The sequence below is a fragment of the Sitophilus oryzae genome, unplaced genomic scaffold, assembly GCF_002938485.1.
Source record: "Sitophilus oryzae breed Bouriz unplaced genomic scaffold, Soryzae_2.0 scaffold_1614_pilon_pilon, whole genome shotgun sequence".
NCBI lineage: Eukaryota > Metazoa > Arthropoda > Insecta > Coleoptera > Curculionidae > Sitophilus > Sitophilus oryzae.
In genome coordinates this window covers 1,518,056-1,543,301 of record NW_022146297.1, presented here as the reverse complement: position 1 = coordinate 1,543,301, position 25,246 = coordinate 1,518,056, and the positions used below count along the sequence as shown (strand labels likewise).

General features: G+C 32.4%; 2 protein-coding genes across 4 annotated transcripts; one reads left to right on the top strand and one right to left on the bottom strand.

Moving 5' to 3' along the window:
• The first annotated feature begins 77 nt into the window (after positions 1 to 77).
• Positions 78 to 25,227, top strand: LOC115880063 (protein SERAC1). 3 transcript variants are annotated; one of them, XM_030897188.1, is made up of 10 exons: positions 78 to 286; positions 341 to 586; positions 641 to 914; positions 966 to 1,242; positions 1,615 to 1,890; positions 21,872 to 22,111; positions 24,050 to 24,268; positions 24,327 to 24,485; positions 24,541 to 24,738; positions 25,079 to 25,227. In XM_030897188.1, exons 1-10 carry the CDS (start codon positions 213 to 215, stop codon positions 25,114 to 25,116), a joined length of 2,001 nt encoding a protein of 666 aa, XP_030753048.1. In that variant the 5' UTR covers positions 78 to 212; the 3' UTR covers positions 25,117 to 25,227. The 3 variants fall into 3 exon arrangements, with proteins under 3 accessions (XP_030753048.1, XP_030753046.1, XP_030753045.1); XM_030897186.1 differs by having other exon boundaries at positions 1,615 to 1,866; positions 24,541 to 24,754; positions 25,079 to 25,226; XM_030897185.1 differs by having other exon boundaries at positions 79 to 286; positions 24,541 to 24,754; positions 25,079 to 25,226.
• Positions 8,905 to 11,225, bottom strand: LOC115880064 (TBC1 domain family member 15). Its single transcript, XM_030897189.1, has one exon. It carries the CDS (start codon positions 10,996 to 10,998, stop codon positions 9,067 to 9,069), a length of 1,932 nt encoding a protein of 643 aa, XP_030753049.1. The 5' UTR covers positions 10,999 to 11,225; the 3' UTR covers positions 8,905 to 9,066.
• Positions 25,228 to 25,246: the final 19 nt, after the last annotated feature.

Sequence of the window (25,246 nt, the reverse complement as noted above, 5' to 3'; positions counted from 1 at the left end):
CTGGAAATCTATTCAAGGTCATTACGCCGTTACGCCGATACGCCGTTTTTAGGATAGTGTGGTTGCACCCTAATACACGTATTTATAATTTTGTTTTTGTTTTTTGTTATTGAAGGTTAAGAACTTTGAATTAAGAGTTTTTATAAATATTATGATTTTAAAAAATATCTTGTCTGTTATTTTCACCTGTCTTTAAAAGCTATCAAATATAAATGCTGCTAAGAAATATCTGGAAGGATCATAAAATTCTTATTAAATATTCTACGTTAGCATTTGTGGGCTCAAGGTATGTACTTACTGCATAAATAAATAAGGATGCCTAAATTAATTCTAAATATAGTGTAGGATGGTTTTATTATCAAGTAAAACACACCAGACATATATTAGAGAATGCCTTTGATACGTCAGTCATCAGGACTATGGATCATTGTGTTTTAAAGGAAGATACTTTTGAGGAAGAAACTTTAGAAATTGAATCAATTTTGGATAGAAAAAGTGGTTTCTTTCAATGGACTGTTGATTCTTTAAAATTTGCCTACGTAAGAAGACTTTTATCAGTTGCAAAAGATTGTAATAAATACTATAGGTTGTTCTATTTATAGACCTTTTAGAAGTTCAACCTAAATATATGTTGTTGTAGAACTAAAGCTCTAAATAAATTGGCAAAGTTGAAAAATTTAGATAATTGGCACTATGCTCTAGTAGCGAATATGATTGATCCTCAAAGTGCAGTTACATTAGCTAGAACAAGGAATGTTGACAAAAGACTTTTTCCCGAACCGCCTTACAGATATCATAATTATAATAAAGATCAGCTAATAAATTTGATGAGAGAGTTTTTAATGGAATTGTATGAAAAATCAGAACACCCCTGTATAGGATACTTTTTGTCCAAAGTTTTTGTTTTTGAACATGTTAGTAATTAGAATTTAAGTGTTTCATATATGTTCATATGAAATTTCTAGGACTGTGCTCACATTGTTGATCATGATTCATCAGCATTAGAGTTAAGCAAGTTTATACAGTCTGAAAAGGAAGTACTGCCCATGTGTTTGGAATCTTTGCTACATCACTGTAGTATAGAGAAATATTCTGCAGATATTGCTAATATGAATGGACTACCATTATTAATGGAAATATATAAGAGATATCCAGATGATCTTTCTGTTACTATGAAATTGTGCCAAATATTATCATATACGAGTTTAAATAAACAATTATTAGAGTTATTCCATATATCAGGTGAGAAATGTAGCTGTCACTAAGTATAAAGTGGTAATAAGCAGTAATAAACCTCAGTTGTAAAGTCTAGGAACTGTTCCCTATATCTAGGTAAAATCAGAGTTGAGAATGGAAGAAAAATGACTTGCAGGAAAATCTGAAGAAATAAATTTTAGAAAACACTTTTACTCAAAATTTAGTAATAATACTATTTTAAATGGTTCCTTTAATTATTTGAGATAATGTAAACAAATTCTAACTAACGCGAATTAATGTTCTAACTATTGATATTATTGACAATATTGCATTAGCTACTTTAGATTATTATAAGTTAGAGAATTTTTTCAAAATTTCATTTGGCAACCCTGTAATAAACTAGTTTTGTTTTGGTAGGATGGATTGGTGTTTTATCAGAATGGTGCAGTCACGAAGACATACATGTTTCTATACCAGCAGCACGTGCATTAGCCAACTTGGATGAAGACTCTTCGGCTCAATATTCTAGTAATTTATATGTGCTACATCCTGTAAACAGAACAAAACAAAGTCAAGATATTGATGTTGTATTTGTACATGGTCTATTGGGTGGTGTATTTTTCACATGGAGGCAAAGAACAAAAGATGATGTAACTATAGGGCTTATTGGTAAGAGGAAATATAAACCTAAAGGTAAGACTTTTACTAGATGGTAAGCTTCCAGACCTTTCCTGAAATTCAAGAGCATAATCCTAACTCCCTTTTAATTCAGATTCTAAGGTACATTGGTGCATTTAATTACTATTAAGTCTTTTTTATAAAATATAGTAATTTCTAGTAGGTTTTTTAATTAAGGAATTTTTAGAATATTGTTAAAAAATTAAATTATAAAAGTACATAGGGCTATTTGGGGTAATGGTAAACAGGGGCAATTGTAAACAGGTCCAATAACTTTTGAATTTGGCGGGTAGGAAATAGATCGACTGGCTACAGTGGCGCCCACATCTCTGATGTGTATTGACTCGATTAAAGATTAAATGAGTTTCTAATACTATTTGTTTATGGTGCAAAAACATTTTTTTTGGAGAGCTGCTTTAAAACTTTTGTTTAAAAATTTCAATTTGTGAATAAGCTAAGATAATTTATATACATAGTGGTTTCATTTAGTGTTGTATTAGTAAAATGCATGTTACAATTTGAGATTAACTTTATTACGGGAAATGAAGTATAGAGGTGTTTACAAATGCCCCAGTAAAATAGGATTGCGGGGCAATTGTAAACTTGACTTTGGGGTAATAGTAAACATGTGTTAACACTCATAAGCTCCAAGAGAGATATGAAAAAGACCAAAAAAAAAACGTTAAAAATACATTGGTTAGATATGTAGGAAGATAATACATATATTCGTTTTCGGAAAAGAAAGATGTTTTTGAAAAACCTTAATATTTTTTGTACACTTTTGATGAAACAGTAATAAATAATTTGTCTTTATAACAAAATGTTTTATTTTGTCTCCATGGGGAAAATTGTAAACAATTAAATACATTGATACACCATATAGATTGGAATACTGGTCAAAATTTTGGGTCGCGAAATTGTTTTAGTTCGCGACCGTTGTACGCGATCTGGCGCTGCTATAGCTGTTGCTAAGAACAACCGCAAACAAAAACAGAGATAATTTTCTCTTGTCCATATCTCTTGTCAAAGTCAGAATCTTCAAAAATTATAAAATCTTTCAAAATCTAAATCGCTCTCATTGAAAAAATTCCGAAAAGTGTTTATAGTGTCTATTTTCAAAGTAATTATTGCTATCTTGTGAGTTTAATTTAAGTCTTATTTACTCAAACCCGTGATAATTGTGAAAAAGTGGCATTAAAAACTTAAGAAGTTGTGCTGTGAACTGCAAAAACCATCGTCGTTCCAATGTTTCATAGATATTTGATACATGTCCTTATATAAAATAACGTTTCTTGTATGCAACACACTGTATTTTATTTATAAAATTAAAAGAAAATAATAAATTTGAATAAATAATATTTGGCGATATAATTCTGGAAAAAGCCGACCCGCTCCGAAATTTTCAAAAGCTTTGGGTCGCGACCGTTGGAAGAATACATTGCACATACAAGTATTTACATTGTCCTTATGGGCACTTTCCAATCTAAACTTGTTTCATTTATCTATGTGATAAACTTATAACCCAACTAAAAACAAACTTGTATAATAGTTCTTGGGTCATTATTACCCCATTTAAAAACTATGTTTACATTTACCCCAAAATAGGACAATATTTGATTTGTAAACAAGTTTTTTTTTGGAACCTATTGCAAATTTCTAGCTGTCCCTAAAAGCACCTATTAAGTAAAGTGTCTTAAAATATACCCTTTTAGAATTTTCAGTGCAAACGTAAAAAGTTTCAAGTTTCAAAGTTATACCAAGGGTTATATACCTTATTAAAATTATTTTTGTTAAAATCGTTTACCGTTACCCCAACTAACCCTACCTCAAAAAGTACTAAAACTGCATCTTATTCTCCCTAATTATAACAGATTTGCTTAGATTTATTTTATATAAGAATATGTAAAACCCTTTATACAAGGGTAATATATACAGGGTGACCCATGTTTCAAGAAAGTTTTGTATATGAAATTTCCTCTAACACTATTTGAGATTTTGAGGTATATTCTTTATATACCTCAAGGTATATCCAGCAGTGCACATTTCGCAATGCAGTGTTATTGATATTTACAATATATTTTTACACTACAATATGACTCATGCAATGAATACTATAGTAAGTCGAAAACGGTGATTTTAAGTTGCTGTATCTATTTTGCGTATTTTAAAGAGAACTTTTACATTGAAAAATATAGGTCTTTTTCAATATACATTTTTTTTCTTGCAAATTTCACTTTTTCCTTTGAAGAGTTCTTTTTCTTGAAAAGTTCTATTCTAAATACGCAAAATAGATACAGCAACTCAAAACCGCTGTTTCCGGCTTACCGCACTCCACATCTTGTCTTCGTTGCATGGGTCGTAGAAGATTTATAAATGGAATTCTGTATGTATATGTTACGGTTCAAGTCCGATGTCTGGTTAATGTCGACATTAACAGATTAATGTTTTGGTTTGGTTATGTTTTTGGTTGTTTTGTTGTGTGTTATTCTCGAGATTAAACGGGTAATGTCGACATTAACCGGACATCGGACCTTAGAGCTCGAACTCACTGACGACCCAGGTCGCAACGACCTAGCAGTCGGCTGGCCGGATGTATTGCATACATAGCTGCGGCCAGATGAACGACCTTTCGGCAGGGCTGTCAGATTTAACGATTTTTTACGTTTTACCAATTAGCCCGTGGTTACATTGGATGCGTGTCTGTGCGTCTTTTTGGTCTTACGTGCACGGACGTGCACGCAGGAAAAAACAAACCAATGCTGTCTATGCAGGCAGTTACATTGCATCAGAGTTTGCGCGTCCGTGCACGTACATCATTTCCGTTGGTCGGATGAAAACAAACTGGTTTGTTTTTTTAATACGTGCACGTCCGAGCGTTCGATTTTTTTTCTCTGATCCCTATCCATTCCCGAAAAATTTGAGTATTGTTGAATACCAGGTTTAATTTTATTTGGGATATACTAATGTTGAGGGAGACAATCTAAAATATTCAAAAAATTTGACCGGTTGCTGTCTTAATTCACTAAATGTTTTACATATTTATTTTCTTCTCCTCTTCTTGTATATAAATCATTTACCCAACATTTTCTTCTTTTCATGAGTAGTTATTTTAACATTATGTCCTCACAAAGCATCATAGTAGTGGCGCTTGATTTGACAAACTTGACATACAGGACACCATGAACGCGCATCTAATGTAACCACTATAATAAAATAGTCGTACGAGTAAATTCCGTCAGAGCTCGCACGTATAAAAAAACTTTATGTCTATATCACTGAAAAAAAGGCACGGCTCCGCATCCAATGTAACCGCGGGCTTTAGAAAATTTTGTTTTCAGAAATGTTAAAATATCCGAGTTAACTAAAAAGCGAAGTTCCTATTCATGAGCTTATTAAATGTTCTTATATTAAATAAAGTAATGTATTTCTTCAAAGCCATACCGAGCGAAAATCACAAAAGAACTACGATATGCGGAGACAAAACTGAATAGAATATTTTTGAAGCAATTTGGCCCATCTGGCCGTCACAGAGTGTTGCATCAGATATAAAAATAATAAATAAACACATTATATCAATAGACAAAAATAGTATTCTTCCTAAGAATTGAAAACAAATGATGCTTTATTTATGACTTATTTATATACATAAAAACATAAATATTTAATTTTTTAACTCTATTTCTTGGTATTTGTGTTCATACAGGGTATTGAATTAGTCCTAGTAAAAATATAGTCTAATGGGCCCTGTTTGAAAAACATTTTAATTAAATATAATATATAAAATACAATTGTCCCCCTTGTACATGAGTACAACTAAACTAATTTAATCCAAAAAATAACAAGTGGTTGTAGAAAAACTTTAAATATGATTTTTTTCATTTTTTAACATCGAAACTTGAAGGTATAATAACAAGTATCATACCAACCATAAATAGAGTATGTTATACCGGGTACGTCTCAAAAGTGGCTCACCCCTAGAACTTTTTTATTTTTGCAGTTAAAAAAACGAAATTTGGTATGTTAGTATATTATGACATAAATTAGGATTGACGTATTCAATTGTTTTCGGTCACTTCCTGTTTCACCGGAAATGACTAAAATTTTTGATTTTCAAATGGCACCCTCGGTATTTTTTTACTTTATTCGATAGAACATGACATTCTGAATAGAATGACATATCAATATGTCATTAATAACTTTTGACATTTTTGCATATAGTTTATTTGAAATTATAACTTGCGGTTCGTAACGAAAATTTGACTCGAAATACCAAGTGTCTGGTATCAAAATATTCATAAAAAATGCCTTTTCCAAATATGCTAATGAGCCACCCTCGTTCCATTTGAAAAAATTGAGATATGATAAAAAATACGATTTGGGCATTTTCTAACTGGCCAGGACAGGACACTAAAAACATTAGACGACCAAATCTATTTTTCCAAGGCTCTTTAATTAAGAATTCGTGTTTTTAACACAGCCATTGCACTCTAGATTGAATTTTAAAATACAATTTTTTATTAAGCGAGAATGTCAAAAGTTGACATATGTCATTCTATTCAGAACGTCATTTTCTATCGAATCAATGACTAAAGAATATAAGGACATGTAATGCCCCTAACGGGCTGCAGCAGAATTTGTGACCTTTTTTTTTGTTTAGGCAAACAATGAGTCATCATTTGGTCACCAGCGACAAATATAGCGATTTTTAATAGTTTATGTGTAGTAAACTTTGTATAAACTTTATTACAATGGTGATTAGTTATTCAGCTTTCAAGTGTAAAAGCAGCAGCGATAAGAAAGAGCCAGGAGTTACGTTTCATAGGTAAATAAACAGTCCACTCCAACTTTTTAGCGTTTTCTTATTGAATTCGATAATTATTCTTCAATTTCAATTAACATCTATATGTACTTGATATGTGCTATACGTCGATACTAGTTTTGTACCTTTTGTTAACATTTTAATACGTTTTTTTCGTAATTAATTAGGATGATACACCATAGGCGTAGTCAAAACAATTATCAAAAAATATAAATATTGCTTCAAACCTGCTTCAAACAGCTAGGTTAAGAAAAATATGTGCCACGGCACTCACAGAATATACTAACGAAAAAGAAGCCCAAGTTCCTTGTAATAAATCGGTTCCATTTTCGTAACGCCATCTCTCGACATAGCTGACATTATAGGTTAGCCAAAGGGGTGCGGGGCCGGGGGGAATTATAAAATACACTTTTTTATTTTAATTATTTTGATTCGCTATTTGCAATTTTATTTTTAAAACATTATGTGAAACAATCACATAATATGTCTTAAAAATAAAATTACAAACGGAAACAAAAGGAATTAAATAATCTGAAAATCTTAAGAAAAAGTTTATTGATAAAAAAGTTAGGCTATGCAAATTGATAAGTATATTAAGTATAACCTCTTTGGTATAACATTGTTAAACAAACATTAACAAATCATAACATATCAGATCCTAGAACTAAAAAAAGTACTATTACATAAAAACAGGTGATACAATACTTCAAAATTAATTTTAACATAATATCAAAACCGAAAAATCAAACAGCAAACACAACCACACTTATCACAACAGAAATTAACACACACTTCCGCGGCAAATGTCCAAGAAAAACTGATCATTCTGATTGGTCCTGGTCCGGTCATAGCTCACGTCGTATTGTCGGTAAGCAAAATCCCTGTCCAAAAATTTTGACTATCAGCGCCATCATCCGTCATAATTGGGAAACTTTTGCTGGAACCATTTTTAATATTTCACTTACATGGCCCTGACGGCACTGTTTGGTGACAGCGTCACAATTTGCTCTCGGGTGTTATTTGTCCTTGGATTCTTTAGTCATTGTATCGAATAAAGTTAAAAAATACCGAGGGTGCTATTTAAAAATCAAAAGTTGTAGTCATTTCCGGTAAAACAAGAAGTGACCAAAAACAATTGAATACGTCAATCAATTCTAATTTGTGTCATGTACTAAAATACCAAATCTCGTTTTTTTATCTGAAAAAATAAAAAAGTTATAGGGGGTGAGCCACTTTTGAGACGCGCCCGGTATAAAAAATGTTTTGAATTTTTACTAGAATCGACCCTTCATAAAAAAAGGGACTAGATTTAAATTTCCCTTTGATCCAGTCTGTATACTATTTCTTTGGATTTTCTGCACGTGTGCAAAAACTACTCTAAAACACTATATATATCTCATAGAAAATAAAATATTTTGCGTTGAATTTGGGGGATTTCATCTGAAAAAAATATTAATTTGGAAGAAAACCGGCAACAAGCGGCAGAAAAAAATAATATTTTAGTGCAGTCTACTGGTCGCAACGACCAGCCAACGGCCAGGACGTTAGCGTGCGCTGTATCATTTGATTCAATGGTTTTAGAGGGAGCAGCGGCCGTGCGACCAGAGCTCAGGTCGTCAGTGTGTTCGAGCTCTTAACCGTAACATGTATATTTCCACTCAGACTTTTTGCAGACCAAAAAAATCTGTGTCATAATCTATTCTTTTCAAAAATTCTAATCTTTTCTTTTCAAAAATATTAAGTAAAAAGCTGATCTGGTAGTACAGTATTTAAGGCTTTGAGCCACGCTGTATACATACATTTACATAATATCAAGTCTGTTCAGCGAGAAAACGGGACAATTTCGACAGAGGACGCCCAAAAAATTACTGTGGTCAAAATGTCTACTTTTGAATTTCGAAAAATTTAGACAATAATCCTTTGTAGAAAAAATTCAACTAAATTTTCATGTTTTTTTTTTAATTTTCTCTAAAATGGTATGTAAATGTGGAAAAGTATAAACGGAATTAACCATTTTAGAACAAGCAATAATTTTTATAAAGAATGGAATTTTTTCAAAATTTCAACAATACATTTTTTTTCCTCTTGTATAGACAATCTGGGGACATAGTATAGAATGTCACCCATTATCACTTCTCTTTATTCTGAATATAAGGTCACTTCTAAGGTAATTTAACGCCGACGTTTTTACGATCACACAAAACAAAAAATAAACTTACAAATTTATTAATATTTCATAAAAATTTTCAATAATAATATACAATAAAGAAATAATGTAGTAATATGTAAGAAATAATGTAGTAATATGTAGTAATAAGTAATATTAATAGTAATATACAATAATGTAGTGTGATTTATAAAAATGAACAATATTATAAAAAGCTAGAACTAATTGATTTTTCAAAAGCTATTTCATCTGGGCTTATTCTAACATTATCAACTGAGCAACACGGCTCAGTTCTTGGGGTACTTAGATCTGGTGACTCAAACGGACTTTCTTGCTGACTGGACTGTTCTTCACTACCTCTATTTTTAGTACCTATAAGAGGCAAACCAAGAATACTTCTAACAGAATCTGTAAGATGATCAGCTTCCTTTATTTGATTATATATGCCTTCAGCTTTGTTCAGCATGAGTTCCATATTCAGTTTGCCACTTAGTTCATTAATATATTTAAGAATCTCAGTAAAACCATTATCGTTTTCCATCAGTGCCTCACTTTCGTGTTCTAAAATTGCTACAGACACCAGTAAATGGAAGTTATGGCATGGATAACCAGTCCAAAGCACCTCCCAAAATCTTAAAATATCATCTTGATTTAATTCCCTTTTAAACCAAACTAAGAGCCAACGAAAACAAAAGAACATGTTTCCGCAATCATGTTTTTCCAAGTAGTTTGCTAACACTGGATCAATAAATGACAATAATACTCGGAGTTGTGTAAGCTGTTCTTTCATGCCTGCCTGGTCTATGTCAAAATTTGACATTACTTTTTCCATAAATCCTACAAAGCACCAAAAAGAATCATTCTCGTCTTGCATTAGCCATAAAATAGGAGAAAGTAAATCACTCATGCCTTGGACATATCCTAGATCAAAGTTGTACATTACATAGGTCATCAGTATATCACCCAAAGTTTGAATATTGATATTGTTGTCACCCGCATAAAACTCTAAAGTTCTGTCTGTTCTATTTACATCTTTGATAACCTGACATTTTCTCTGTGCATAATCTGAAAAATTATCTTCTTGTTTTTGACTAATTGATTTCCATTGGAGTTTCATGACATAATATTCTTCATTTTTTTTATTTATTAGCTGTTGTCTGTCTAGATCAGTGCTGTCCCAAGGAAAATAATCTAGTAAAAACTTCCATACTTCTTTGCGTATGGTTGGACTCACACCTCCCCGAAATATTAAATTTTTTATTGAGTCAACATCCTCAAGTTGGCCAAGTGAGTTAAACTGACTTCTCCATTGTTCTTCTGTTAATGGATTACATCTTGGAAATTCTTTTCTACGAGGTAACTGGGGTAAAGCGTTAATAACTTCATATTCACCCCCGGAATGTGGAACTCCATCATCCAATTCAGTAATTGATGAATATAGCTCATCCCTGCTAAGTATGTCTGGATCTGAACCCTCCACACTACGATACACGAAATTTGTGACTTTTGCAAAGGCTCCAAGACTGCCTTCATATGGGTTCTCTTTGAAATGTTTAAACATGTGCCAAAATGAATTGTCCTCATTTTTTAAATTTAATGCTGCAAATGATCTGTTTAACTCTTGGAATTCAGGGCTGTTACTGTCATAAACAACATATATTTGTTTATCTCGTCTTGAAACTCCCACTTTTAAAATTGTTTTTAACATGCCAACCAAATGTTCACAATTACCATGTTGGAAAAGGAAACCACAAATACGTTCAGAAGTTCCATCATAAAAGGTTAATTGTCTATTTTTATTGCACACCTTGAAACTTTTAATCTCGTCAAAATTAATTTTAAGGCTCTTTGATCGATTGTGATGCTCTGGCATATTTTCACTAAGTGTTCTTATTCTCTTTTGAACAGTGTTGACCACTGCCCATTCTTGATATTGTACATCGGAGTCCACAGTAATATCATTTTGTTTCCACTCAAGTAATAATTTTTTGTTACAACTTTCTCCACTTCTTGTAACCTCGTAGATATACAGTGTTCCAATGGTATTTAATGCAGTCATATGAGACGAAGGTGCTTGCTTTAAAAGTACCCCATCCTGCATAAAACAATCATGATACTCATCAGGCTCAGTTTCCATTGTTTAGATCAAATAAACCAAGTGATAAGAAGTTTAATACTGGTATGTGAATCTTAAATTGTAAATTATTTAGAAGCAATTCACATCTAATATCATATAGCTTTTAGATTAAACATAATCCAGAGACAAAACTATTTAACAAAAAAAAACTCTTTTTTTTTAAATATCTCAACAATGAATAATCATACATCTTGATATAGAACATTAACCTTAATCTTACTTATGAAAATCATGGACTGAAGATGCATATATAATAATAATCATATATAATGTAAATAGGTACTAAGGATGATTCGATACCATTTAAAGTATCGATAAGAATCATCGATACACTGGTACGGATTATCTACTATTTCTGGCAAAAATACCAAATCTACATTTTAATTCATAGATAGGCACCTAATTTACTTTATAAAAAAATACAATAAATTCCTTAAGTCTTTTTTCTCTTTCTTATACAATTTATAACTTTTAGCTGAGAATTATTTTGAAGTCCAAAAAGGTCCAACAGCTAGAATGTGGACTTGGTCCAAAATAATTTAGAATCGGATTTCTTATACTATGAACGTTGTTTTTGAAAAATACTATAGGGACCATTTTACGAAAAGAAAAAGGCCGTCGGTGGAGTTGGAAAATATTCATATCAAAATTTATGTAGGGGTGGAGGTAGTTTTCACCCTTCCCGTACATTTTCTTGATTTTTGTGAATGAAGCACTTAGCAAAACCTAGACACCCATAATCTCATTCAAAGCGGAATAACGAATGAGATTATGGGCGTCTCGTTATGAGCTGTTCTTAAAATATCTGAAAAAATGTGTTTATTTTTTTAAAGTTTGATGCTCTCTAGCGGACAAACGAAGCACTTTTGTATAGAGGTATATTGTGTCCAATGAACTTATTTTGATTCCAAAAATACGTAGTAGTTCTATATCCACGAAATATTAGGACACCCTGTATATGTGTAACGTATAATGTAGGAAGTAGTATCAGGTAGTATTTTATTTCTCCTCGTTGAACAAGTGGGCCGTCTTTTACATTATTATATTTTTATAATTTTCTAAAAATTAATTTTTCAAGAAATATATAATCTTAGATTGTGGCATGTTTAATTCATTTATTTTTATCTATCTATTAGAATAATTTCGTTACATATCATTTCCATATACTATATTTCAGTAACGTAACAAATATCAATTTTTTATGACTAGAAAGTACAAATGCGGATGAAAATATCTGCTTCACACATTCGCGCAAACAATTGCGATTATTGAAGCTTGAGATTGGAATATTTTGTTTGGTGTTAGCATTTTTATATTAACAAAAAAGGATAATACTTAATTAAGTATTTTAAGTTTTATTTTTAGTTTATTTTGTTTCTCATGGATATGAATCTATACTAATATATAAAATCCTTAAGTGACTGACATACTGATTAATCACGATCCTATTCAAACCACTCAACGTAAGAAGCTCAATTTTGGCATATAGGTTGATTCTAAGGTGTAGAGGTTCGATAAGAAGGGATTTTTCGAAATTCATTTCCAAGAGGGAAAAAACGCTTTAACACGTATATTTTATTTTGTTTTTTTACATATTTTAAGATTTTTTAAAAATGTATACAGGGTGTTTCGAAAAATCTGGTCATTGATTAATCACGATCCTGCTTAAAGCGCTTGACGTAAAAAGCTGATTTTTGGAAAATAGATTGACTTTAGGGTGTAGAGGTTCGATAAGAAGGGATTTTTCGAAACTCGAATTCTAAGGGGGTGAAACTATCCCTCAAATATTAAAATATTTTTTATTTAAAAATCAGTGAGTTTTTCGGAAAAACTCTTAAACACGTATATTTTATTTTGTTGTTTTACATATTTTAAGATTTTTTATAAATTTATACACGGTGTTTAATAAAATTTGACCATTGAGAAATCACGATTCTGCTTAAACTGCTTGACGTTTAAAGCTGATTTTTGGCAAACGGATTGACTGTGGGATGTAGAGGTTCGATAAGGAGGGGTTTCTCGAATCTTAAATTCCAAGTGGGTGAAAACGCCCCTCATATATTACAATATTTGTTATTTAAAAAACGGTTAGTCTTTCGGGAAAACGCTTGGACAAGCATAATTTATTTATTTATTTTTTACATATTTTGACATTTTTTAAAAAATCATACAGGGTGTTCCAAAAAGTTGGGTAATTTCTTAACCACGATTCTGCTTAAACTGCTTGACGTAAAAAGCTTATTTTTGACATACGAATTTTTCGAAAGTAAAATTCCAACGAGATGAAACTACCTCTCAAATATTACCAAGTTCTATAATAATATCGCCATATTGTTTTTTCTCATGCTGACATAAATGTGAGAAAATTTTATCCAGTTTGTATGTTAATGGAAATTCTTGCTTTGCTTTATCATCACCATTACAAATGATTAATCCGACGCGAACGAAGTCGCTGGTACACGCTAGTATAAATGTATATTTTTTAAGTTGAATTTAAGTAATACTTATTGGTAACTAGTTCTGAAAAAAAGGATTAATTATATTAAAAACGAAATGCTAATTCTATTGTAAGGGGCTGAAAATAAAACCCTGTACATTTATTTATATGTTTATACAAACTTTTTTTAATTTTTTAGCCGACCATACCAATAGGTATGGTAGGCTATTAGGATCGGCAAAAAAAAAGTTTTTTTAATTTCACTCAAAATGAGTTTTTTGGGTCATAAATGACCTAAATACAAAATATTTTCGAGGTGTCTGTCTGTCCGTCTATCTGTCTGTCTGTCCGTCTGTCTGTCTCTCCGTCTGTCCGTCTGTAACACGATAACTCAAAAACCGCTAAACCGATTTTAACCAAATTTGGCCCAAAAATACTGTGGCACCCGAGAATCTGGCCATTAGTTTTTGGTGGGAGTGGGGGGTTGGTAAGGGGGTATAGAAGGGGGTTAAAAATTTAAAAAAATCGTAACTCCAAAATAACAGTAGCTAGCGAAACGCGGTTTTCAAATTAAGATTAGGAATAATATTTGCAACAAAATTTGTAATAACATCAAAATCAGTCAAAGCGCAGTTTTCGAGATATTAACATATTTTAGTATGGGTGGCTATACGTGTCTCCCGGCGCCAATTTTTAAACTTTATAGTGAATAGAGTGTTAAATTAATATGCTATTAAAGACAATATAATATGATTAAATTTTTTACAAGCCATTTTTTATATTTTACAGCTAATTTAGGTACACTCTGTATACATAATTCAATTTTCTGAATTCAAAACATCACTTATATAATGTGATTGTAAATATCCGAAATGCGGTTTTACCTCATTTCGGGTTGGTTAGCGTCAGGGGCCGGAAAGTGAAATAGCAAAAGCGGTTACACCCATGGTACAAAGAAAACAAGGTATGATCGATAGCGGCTCCAATTTCGTTAAGTTTGCGCATACCACCTGTGACGTCATACGCCATACAAAAAAAATATTCATATTGTCCAATTGCCACTAATAAAAAAAGACATAAAATAGGGAAGAATTAGGACATAACCCCAAAAGTTATGTCAAATTATCGAACTTGACATTTGAAAAATTATTTTCACATTTATTATGTCATCTGTTTGACAATTTGAAATTGGCGCGCGGAGCTTGCCGACCAATGGTGCCGTTTATCACCTGTGACGTAGTGACCAACCTGCGCAATATCATACCTTGTATTCTTTGTATCATGGGTTACACCGTTTCCACGGAAACATCGTAAAATAGTTCCAGCCTCGAGCGCTAGGTGGTAGTGCAATTTAATTTTTTGGTTAAGAAGTTGCTACTAGTTATTGCCAGATGGCGCTCAATCAGATTTTTTTTGTAGTTTCCATAGTTTCCAACTGCCATTGTCATACTATTGTCAAATTCTCAAAAAATATTGTCGTTGTCATAGCACCAATCATAATATTATCAAAAATGATTATCAAAAAGTTTTTCAAACTATAACTCTGACTATAATTAGTTATATGTGTTTTTATTAGACAATTCCTTTTGTTTGTGGCTCTAAAAATATAATGTAAGTAGTAATGTAATTTTATTTTTGCCATCATTTAAGTACCTATTTATATTTACTCCATTTACAAAACTTTGGGCGTATTACGTTGGTCTTGTTTTATTATAATAAACGATGTTTAAATATTTGACTTATAAAATAAAAACTTTAAATAATAAATAATATTTACACATGTTTGGCTTTAATTTTATTTAATAATAATTGTATAAATTATACTGTTAAATCTTATTTTTTACACATCACAACGATACTTGTTATTAATATTGTTGAATTTGTGTAAAAAATAAGATTTAATAATCAAATTTAATTATTTTAGAGTAAAAGTCAATAAATCCTCTCATTTAAAAAGCCCGCGCTTCGATCCATTTAAAACAAGCCCTACTCAATAGATGGCGCCACTTCTGTAGGACCATTTTTCAGTATGGCAGAGTCCATTCTTTTTCTAGCTAGGTATATTCTTTGGTTAGCGTGGTTATTTGGGGGCGGGTGTTAATCCATTGGTAAATCCTAGGTTTAGCGTGCTTATCCTAGGTTTTACCGCGCTTATCCTAGGTTTTACCGCATTTCGGACATTTACAGTAACATATACATACTTAGAAAACCACATTTAACAAAAATAATTTAAAAAAATGTAGTAGTAAGTTGGAAATTATTTTTTGTACCTTTTCACGTTTTCTGCATCACTGTGCGTCGTCGGTTAGGTAGAGATGTAGCATCGTAGAGACTAATATATTCAACAAAGTAACTGAGAAATTAATTTAACTGTAACTGATGATTACAAATAATCTAATTACACTTGATTTTTTTAATGTTATATATGTTGGAGGCAGATTAGGGAGGCCGAAAATTAAAAGAGAGGGAGACCAGGGAGGCCGAAAATTAGACATATGGCGATTATAATTAAATATACCTACCTATATCCACAAAGTTACGCGGAAGAGTTTTGATTGCATTGGTTTCAACTTCTATGCGGAGGGTGTTAATCTTTTGTTGTTATACCAAAAAAAGATTAACCCCCTGGCAAGTTTAGTATGGATAAATCGCCATATGTCTAATTATTTTGGACATTGGCCGAAATTCGGCATCTGCCTCCAATATATACACAATAAAAAAAAACTAAATATTCGTCAAGATAGCTGCGTGTCGAGTTTACTCCCGGTATTTGGACCGTTATTGGACATTTTCCGTGCGTATTTTTTCGCGATTTTCGCGTCGAACAGATGGTGTTACTTTTTGAACTGATTGGAATAAAGTTTAGTTCTTAATAACGGTGCCTACTTGTGGAAAAGTGCATTTATATTATATTAAATTGCAAATAAATCTAAACAAAAAATCAACCAAATAATAAAAAAACTTGCAATAAAACGGAATTCCAAACAACTCATAAAATTCCGCGTTCGGGTTATTTTTACAACAGAGGACAAAAAATATAAACAAGTATGACTGGATCTTGTTCGAAATGTAGTGCCGCTTGTATTTTTAAAGAAACTAAAAGTGATCTTTTGGCTATCCATGCGATATGTGCAAAGTCATATTGTGCAGAAATTGTGCAGGATTTTCTTCAACTGAGATACGGGCGCTGTCAATGATATCCAGAGTGCTCCCTTATTTCTGTACAGATTGCATAACTGTAGTTCGAGAGTTACCTGCGATAAAAGCTAAGGTTGCTGACTTGCAAGCGGAAATAAATGAACTAAAGGAAAAATCAATTCAATCCAAGCAGTCGTTTGCTGACATAGTAAAAATAAAAAATGAATCAAACGCTCTTCATGGAATTTCCAGAAACTGGAGGAAAAACTGGAAAATATCACTAAAGGTGAGATAAATCTTGGAAGGGAAGATAATATCGCACCCACTATAGAGGAAATACACGAGAGAGAAAAGCGTCTAAACAATCTTGTTATATTTGGTATTTCTGAACCTGGGACCGATACTGAAAATCAGAATCCAGACGCGGAAGCAGTAGTTGAAATACTTAAGCCCATTAAGCTAAACATTTCGAAAGAAAACATTAAAATGTATCGTTCGGGAAAAATTGATCACAATAAAAAAAGACCAATAAAAGTCCAGTTTGAAGACAAGGAGACGGTTTTGGCGATTTTGAAGCAAAAAGCAAACTTCAGAACAATGATGGAATATATATAAAAGAGACCAAATACCAATGCAAAGAAACCATCTCAAAAACTCCTGCACAATTGGAACAACATACCAAGGAAGGAAGAAACAATTATAAAATTAGATATCAAGGTTTTGATTTTACACCAAAGCTTGTAAAAGTTAATCAGAGTACAACTCCAAAAAACTAAATAAACAAATTCTAGAGGCGTCGTTCTGGTATAGCAATGTATGTTCCATAGTAAATAAGGTCGACGAATTCTTTATCTCAATTAAAAAACACGATCCTCTATGCATATTAATAACTGAAACCTGGTTGAATGCTGACATTAGAAACAGTCTGATAGATATCAATGGTTATAATATTTTTAGGGAAGACCGCAATCAACAAAGAGGCGGTGGAGTGTGTGTTTTTGTAAAGGAACAAGTGAATGGACAGAAAATATACTCTAGTGTATCCAAAAAATATAGAACCATAAGTCCTATTGAATCAGTATGGCTGAACATCAAAATTGCTGGTTTAAGGTTTATTGTGGCATGTATATATAGGCCACCACACTCGAACGAAGAATCAGACAGGAATATGATAAATGTATTAGCTGAGGTGTGTGCAGAGGACGTACCAGTCTACATCACTGGAGACTTCAATTATGCTGAAATCAACTGGAACAATAAAACACTATATAGAACTGAGAAACTAAATCAACTGTTTTTGGACAGCTTTAATGAAACGAATATTTATCAAATAATAGATTTTTCCACACGTTTCAGGGGTGATCAGGATGCGCTTCTGGATTTGTTTCTAGTAAATAATAAGAAACTGATTTACAACATAGAAAGTGATTCACCATTGGGCCGCAGTGACCATTTGGTTATTACTGGAAAAACGCAACTCGAATATCCAACTAGATCTACCAATAAAATACGAAAACAAAACTTTTGGAAAGCCAACTATGAACAAATAAATGTATTTCTTGCAGAAAACTTGAATTTTGACCCTTCACATTTGGAAGAAAACAGATATGAAAAAATCACCAAAATTATTGACGAAGCTATTACAAAATTTGTCCCATTTACAACTAAAATAATAAATTCTAAAAAACCATGGATAAATCAGAATATTTTTAAAAAAATTACTAACAAACGAAAATTATGGGATAAATATATTAAATCGCCAACACCCGAAAACTATACTGCATACAGGACGGAAAACAACACTCTAAAAAACATAATCGCAAGTGCTAGACAAAACTACGAAAAATCTATCGCCTCTTCCAGCTCACCAAAACAATTTTTTAAATATATTAATAGGACTCTGTCTACAAAAGTATCCAGTTTCACTCTTAAAAACCCCAACAATGGATTACCTATCATGGACGACTGTGACATTGCTGAGGAATTTGCACACCGGTTTGCATCAGTCTTTACGACAACCAATGACTCTTACATTCCAACGCTTTCACAGAGTTCTAGGCTTCTGCAAGAGATTACTAACATAGAATTTACAGAGCTCAACGTTAGCGAAGCCATAAAATCATTAAAAACTGACAGCAGCCCGGGTCCAGATAGTGTACCGACTGTTTTTCTTCAGAAATGTTGTCATGCCCTCGCACAACCTTTAGCATGTCTATTTAATGATTTACTAATATCTGGCAAATTTCCAGATACTTGGTCTCTTTCTTTCGTTACACCGCTTCACAAAAAGGGAGACAGACAGTTAGCTGGTAATTACCGACCAATTAGTCTAACTAGCTGCATCTGTAAATGCATGGAAAAGGTAATCATCCGCACACTTACTCCATACCTAATGGAAAAAGATGTCTTACCCAGCACACAGCATGGATTTCTTCCTGGTCGATCCACAATAACGAACATGACATCTTGTCTTAGCGATTGGACAGCAGCCTTTGATAGAAACCAACAAACAGACGTCATCTATCTTGACTTTGAAAAGGCATTTGATAAAGTACCCCACCAGATGCTTCTTTATAAACTAAACCACTACGGCATAAGAGGGAATTTATTCAAACTTATATCAAACTTCCTAACCCGACGCTACTTCCAAGTCAGAATAAACGGATCTCTTTCAACTAAACACAAAGTGACCAGCGGTGTCCTCAAGGCTCTGTGTTGGGCCCACTGTTGTTCCTCCTGTATATCAGCGATCTGGCAAGAGGCATAAAAACGAATATCATATTTTTTGCGGATGATACAAAGTTATATGCAAATCCCGAAACGAGCTACGTCAATCTTCAGCATGATCTAAGGTTGGTGGAATCCTGGGCCAAACAATGGAGAATGAAACTGAATGAGGACAAATGCACTGTTCTTAGCATTGGAATGAATTGTACGCACAAAACCTACACCCTAAATGAATTAAGTCTAAGACATGTAGAACAACAGGAAGATCTAGGGATTACAGTTACTGGAAACCTAAAATGGTATGTGCATATATCAAAGATTACTAAAAAAGCAAATTCTCTTCTTTATTTCATTCAAAGAGCATTTCAAGACCGCTCTATTGATCTTATTTTAAAGATATACAAGTCCTACATTAGACCCAAAATAGAATATGGTCAAATAATATGGAGTCCCTATTTTCAGAAGGATATTGATCTCATCGAGAAAATTCAACGCAAGGTGACAAAAATGCCCCATGAACTTAAGGATCTAGAGTATGAAGATCGTCTTGCGATGTTAAATCTCACCACATTAAAACAGAGGCGTTTGCGGGGGGACTTGATAGAGACTTACAAAATTCTAAATTGTTTCTACACTTGCCCATTAAATATATACCATCCTTGCCAAACTCCACAACTTAGAGGCCACAGCAGACGCCTGGAAAAGGAAAGATCGTCCAAACTCCAGCGAAAAAATTTTTTGACTAACCGCATAGTGTACCCGTGGAACTCGCTGTCAGAAGAAAGTGTTTCAGTACCAACTCTCAACTCATTTAAAAACAAAATTCATCAAGAAATGAATACCTTGAGTTCTGTACATTTGCATTACGGCCAGTAAACTCGAAAAAATTACGCGCAACATAAAAAGACAGTATACTCATCGGTATTTTTATACCGCTTTCTATTGTGTAAATAATAATAATAATAATAATAATAATAATAACCGACCTGGTTATTCTATTACTGTGTATAGGATTTTAACGTGTAAGACAGTGATGTAGACAGCTTAATGGCAAATCAAATGTATTAAAAAGAGAAAAAAGTTGGGTGGGTATGGGTGGGTACATTTCTTCTGAGCAGTATTGCCGGATTTTGCGTCAAAATTTCAAACCGCATAAGTAGACGTTTCAAAAAAATGTTGCATTTAGGGTTGGATCTGGATTTTCGACAATTAGCTACTCATTTTACTACAACTGTAATAGATTAGATTTAGCTTAGATATATTATCTTCATTTCAGTAGTATACATGAAAATTTTTAACATAGTTTATTTTATTCTAATTTCTTTAAGACTACGATAATACTGGTCGGCAACAGAAAATCTTGGGTCGTTTGTTTTAGTCGTCATTTACCCTACATGTCTAGAAGTGAATCGCTATGGCAATCTTGTAAGTCGGGGAGAGAAAATTATTACCTATCCACTTAATCCGGACCTCAACTTCATGCGCTTGGGAAAATTCTTGCTCTTTTCTCTTTGTTCGTTTATACAATTACAGAGTCTATAAACTGTGTGCACGACAATCGGCACCCAAAGCCGTGTGTACATTATCGGTTATATCATTAAATAAACTAACCAAAAAATATGCTGTATTACGTAGTCACGTACATCCGCAGTTACATAATGAGACAGATAATCAATTAATTACATAATGTAGTAAATAGCGCAAATACTATTGTCGACCATTCTAATCAGTATTAAATAATAATGGAGTGAGACAATGTGAAGTGAGACATTAAATGATTGATCTTTTTGTTAAATTATGTGGTATAACTTAACACAATGATGAATCGTTTAATGTTTCATATGCACCTCCATAATTTTTTAATACATAATCTTTTACTGATTACAGCGTTTGACAACAGAATTTGCGCTTGTAGTACGTTATGTAATTAATAGATTATCCATCTTATTATGCAACTAGGGATGTACGTGTCTACGTAATAGAGCATCAGCATCTCTCTCAGTATATCGTATTGTACTGAACACGTTGGCACACGAGAATCAGCAACCAAAGCCGTGTGTACGCTTCATTAAATAAACTAACCAAAAAATATGCTCTATTACGTTTGATTTGGTTTGGTTTGGTTTGGTTTGTTGAGGATGTACGTAACTACATCCTCAGTTACATAATGCAAAAATAGTTTGGATCTCAGATGATCTATTTCCTTTCCTCACCCTTTCATCTACATAAAGGTGCGTATTCACTATCCGAACGAACGAATGCTACTATCCAACGAGCGAACGTCCAGTCTTGTTCGCGCGGTTCTATAATTCTCATTCGTTTGCAAACGTCTCTGATATACCGACTGGAAACGGATGATGGAGCGAACCGAATGGCGAACGGCCGCATGCATTCGGTTTACTGTCCAAGATGTTCAAATGAAATAATGATTCGATGCTAGTTTTTTTTATATGTATTAAAAGAAATAATTTAAACACAAAAGTCTTATTGCTGCAAAAGTATTGATACGTTAGATGTGTAGGTACTTTAGTTGTACGGGATTATCCCTAATAGGTGTCTATAAAATTTTAGAGACTCTATCACCCGACGTGGACAAACAAAAACCGACAAAAAGAAAGTCAGCTAAAGAATTCATCAGAGATTTCACTGATAAAATAATTGGTGAAGATTATGAAGTAGTTTGGAATGATTTGCCGTCAAATGCAAATGAAGACTGTGATGGTCCATTCACTTGTCCTTTAGAAAAATACGACTGTGACAATTTCACCGATAATTATGATTTTACTTATTGTTGGCCAAAGGACTGGTTAGGTAAATTGGTCATAAAACTACTTTTCTGTAAATAAAAGTTACATTTATACAGGATGGCGTATCTCATCGGCGCGGAGGCTCTAAGGAGAACGGTAGTTTATATCGATATGAAATTTTGGCAACATATGTAGGTTAATTGGAAGCATTTTTTTAAAATATATAGAGTTATACAGGTTGTCCCCCAAAAAAATTACACATCAAAGTTGTGTTTTTTTTGTAATGGAACACTCTATATATTAATTGATTTTCGGATTCTAGGAAAAAAATAAAGGTCAGTTTTATTAAAGAAGCATATACCTAAAATGTAAGGATTTTGACATATTTCACATTATGTGAAAATGAAGAGTATAATTAAATTTTAAATTTCAGTAACAGGCTAGTAACAGCAACAACTACCTAAATTTTAGTTGATCTTGTATAGCCTGATATTTAATTACAGTAACCATTGTGTGTTAAACCAAATTAAAATTTGACCCGAAAAATTATACAGGGTGAGACAAAACTGATATGGCACATTAGTCACTTTTAAAAGCAAGTTACTCCTATATTTTAAAAGGAACACCCAGTAAATTATTCCTTTGTTCAATGTATCTCCAAAATGTTATTAAGGTTGCCTACCCCTCAGACAAAGATTTTCCTGGATATTTTAATTTTTATGATTTTGGTCATATACTTCTCTTATAAAACTCACCTTTATTTTTCTTTCAGAATCCGAAAATCAATTAATATATAGCGTGTTCCATTACAAAAAACACAACTTTGTAGCTTTTTTTGGGGGCACCCTGTAGAACTCTCCATATTTTTAAAAAGTGCTCTGAATTAACCTACATATGCTCACAAAATTTCATTTCAATACAAACTGTACGTAGATTCTTCTTGGAGCCTCCGCGTTGAATAAGAGGCGCCATCCTGTATACAGGGTGGTCCGAACTGTATTCCGGAAACTTCGGCAGCATATTCTGCAGATAAAAATAATTAAAAAAGTTCTTATAAATGTAGTTTCGGAGATACAGGGTGTAGAAGTTTCATTTTTATTTTTATTTTTTCAAATAATTTATGAAGTAACGTCAATATTTGGATGAAATTTATTGTCTGGAAGTTTTTTGACATGAGAAATTTGATTTTGATGCCAATATGACTCCTACTTATAGAGGGCGCCACATACATATTTTTGACTGATTTGAAGAGTAATAAATTTTCAGCCGTACGTTTATAAAACGACTCAGTAAAAAAACCTACATTCACGACGTTTTTTACGTAAAAAAGGTCTCTTGGTAAAAATCGCTACAAGTAATAGTTCTCGAGATATTTGGAATCGAAATTATCAATGCCTGTCATCATTGATTGAAATTAAACGTGTTGACTAAATAGTTATTAGGCTGAAATCATTAATTTGAAATGTTTTTGTGCCAAAAGTTCAACAGAAACTGTTTTATCATCATTTCTTCCCAGAAAAAATTATGATTAATTTAAAGAAATAAAAATAAACCAAACGGTTGCTCGTAGCGATTTTTATCAAGAGACATTTATTACGTAAAAAGTCACGGAAATGTATATTTTTTCACTCAGTAGTTTTATACAGGTACAGACAAAAACTTATTACTTTCAAAATAGTTTAAGCACATGTAGGTGGCGCTCCTTACAAATAGGAGTCATATTGACATCAAAATCAAATTTCTCATGTCAACAAACTTCCAGACACCAATTTTCATCCAAATATTGACGTTACTTCAGAAATTATTTGGAAAAAATCGAAATAAAAATGAAACTTCTACACTCTGTTTATCCAAATCTAAGCATTCTAGGACATACATTTATACAAACTTTTTTACTTATTTTACTTATATCTTCAGAATATGCTGGCGAAGCTTCGGGAATACAGTTCGGACCACCCTGTATATAAATGTAATAATAGAATAATAATCATATTTTAAATAGGCAAAGACTGTAAAAATATAAGAATAATTGGAGTAAATTACGATACAAATTTATCAATGTGGACGCCTTTATGCCCTACAGAGAAAGAAAAGTTTACTCTAAATGAAAGAAGCGATATTATGTCTCAAATGCTCCTAAAATGTGATATCGGTAAAAGACCAATCGTTTGGGTGACTCATTCTATGGGCGGATTAATAGTAAAAAATATTTTGTGCAAAGGTATACTCAAGTTCTACCCATTTCCAATTGAGTAGGATATAAGAATGTAAGTTTTCAGCATATGAAAGTGATAACAAAGATTTGAGAAATATTTGTTTAAATACCAAAGGTGTAGTTTTTTACAGTACTCCTCATTATGGGTCCAAACTTGCAAATTTAAGCAACGCTGTATCGTTGGTTCTTTGGCCTTCGGTAGAAGTTCAGGAGCTTAGAGAAAGTAAATAATTGTAAAATAGTTGTAATATTAAATGTAAACTGTTTACGAATTTAAGACTGTCCCAAATTACAACAAATACATGACAGATTTTTGAAGATTGCTGAAGAGATACCAATGAAAGTGATAACATTTGTTGAGACAAAATCCACTGTTGTTAGTGCAATGAAGTTCAACTTTTTATTGGTTGAACGAAATTCTGGCAATCCAGGTATAGGAGAATACTTTGAGATTCCTCTAGACCATTTGGGAATATGTAAGCCAGAAAACAGGTAGTTATTGTAATATCACCGCTCTGGAGGAACAATGATGCAAATGTTTACAACGCAATTTTACGGGATAGATGAAAATCTAAATTTGAACCGATAATAAAGTGCTATTATTAAGGAAACATGCATTTTTAATAATGGTATTATAGACATTTTTAATTTTAAAATCAGTTTTATGTCTCCCAAGTGAAATTAAATGTTTGTTTATGTCTCGCAAGCGTTATTGTTCTTCAAGAACGGCGATTAGTAATGAATTGTTTTTAAAATATTATGATGGATTTATAAGTAGGTATGTGTATATATTTACAAAGTTCAAAATAATTTCAGATTTTCGTTCTTGTATCAAAAGGTTCTCCATTTGCTAAAAGAAGTGAAGGAAGATATATCGGAAGAAGATCAGTTTTCATTATTTTCGTTCTTATGGTAAAGAATTATATTTTTTAAACCCTCTTAATAAATATTATTAAATGTGTATTAAGAAATTATTAAATGTGT

Excerpts from the sequence above, each read along its gene's own strand:
- LOC115880063 (XM_030897185.1), top strand. The coding sequence starts at position 213 with ATGCTGCTAAGAAATATCTGGAAGGATCATAAAATTCTTATTAAATAT. Across the intron at positions 1,243-1,614 it reads AGAGTTATTCCATATATCAG|GATGGATTGGTGTTTTATCA; the intron begins GTGAGAAATGTA and ends TTGTTTTGGTAG. Across the intron at positions 1,891-21,871 it reads GAGGAAATATAAACCTAAAG|AGACTCTATCACCCGACGTG; the intron begins GTAAGACTTTTA and ends ATAAAATTTTAG.
- LOC115880064 (XM_030897189.1), bottom strand. The coding sequence starts at position 10,998 with ATGGAAACTGAGCCTGATGAGTATCATGATTGTTTTATGCAGGATGGG.